At 41.0% G+C, this 1044-nt stretch overlaps 1 protein-coding gene across 20 annotated transcripts in view; it reads right to left on the bottom strand.

The window, feature by feature from the left end:
- Positions 1–32: 32 nt before the first annotated feature.
- The window catches only part of hectd1 (HECT domain containing 1), a 33302-nt gene continuing 32290 nt past the window's right edge, over positions 33–1044 (bottom strand). For all 20 annotated transcript variants that reach the window (XM_079853285.1, XM_079853302.1, XM_079853298.1 and 17 more), the window contains one exon: positions 33–1030. In XM_079853285.1, coding sequence (XP_079709411.1) covers positions 893–1030 — 138 coding nt within the window. In that variant the 3' untranslated portion in view covers positions 33–892. The remainder of the gene's footprint in view (positions 1031–1044) is intronic.

The raw sequence follows: 1044 nt of genomic DNA, 5'->3' as shown, positions 1-1044 counted from the left end.
TCCACAAAAAAAAATTTAGTCAAAGAGATGAGTGTTGATACTTTGCAAACATTTTAATGATTATTTTTGGAGCATACACATTTGAAAATATTTGTTTACTTCAAACTGCAACTTGAGTTAAATAAATGTTTATAATATACAAAGAAAATACAAGGGAAAGCACAGCTTGCTTTTTGCTTTGTCTTTTTCTCTCTTTTTTAAATGTGCCTTGCACACAGAACCAGTGTTTCTGTATCTATAGCTTTATTGTAAAATTACACAAATGCACTCAGGGACTTTGATCCTTTAGCAGGGAAATGAACAGTTGAAAACATACTCAACACAGTAACGGAAGCAAAAAAGAAAGAAAAAGCATGTGCATGATTGTATGTAGACATTAAGTAAAACAAATGAAAGAAAAAAAATCCTAATATTTCAACAAATGCAGGCACTAGTAAAACTTAAAACCTGTTAAGGAAATGCCCAAACACACTATAGTTAGCTCTACAGAAGCAGGTGTGCTTGTGTCCAGGGTCTGATGCTGCAGCTGCAGGTGGTGATGTTTAAGTCTGAAAAAAGATGATCTATGCCAAAATTTACACTGGATCTGGAGTAATGACAGTAAACACAGTAGGTGAGGTGAGACTACCCTGGCTGCCAGTGGCTCAAGCCCTTAAAGCAGTAGAGTGACCTGGGAAAGGCCATGTGAAGCAGCCAGTTTAGGAGGAGACCCTAATCAGTTTCAGGAGCTAGTGGAGCTGCGATGGGACTGTTTTCCTGTGTATTTGGGTACATGTCGGGTGCTTGGGGGGGGGGTGGGGGAGGGATTTCAGAGCACAGCTTTATTTTCTGCAACAAAACACAACAGGCTTCACCAGTATGGGAGTTGGTCAATGATGTAGGGAGAGCATGCTCAGTTGAGGTGGAAGCCCTTCTCCATAGTGGCGGCAAGGAGGCGCTCTCTCATGATCTCTTCGGAAGAATATTCCGGCAACTTCAAGTAGTGCACACACGTGTTAACTGAAGGATAGCTGGCATCTGTCGCATCAACCTACAGGAGAAAAG

The sequence above is a fragment of the Squalius cephalus genome (genome assembly GCF_949319135.1).
Source record: "Squalius cephalus genome assembly, chromosome: 20".
Classification (NCBI taxonomy): domain Eukaryota; kingdom Metazoa; phylum Chordata; class Actinopteri; order Cypriniformes; family Leuciscidae; genus Squalius; species Squalius cephalus.
Note: the sequence above shows the minus strand (reverse complement) of the source record. Positions and strands in the feature narration are given on the sequence as shown.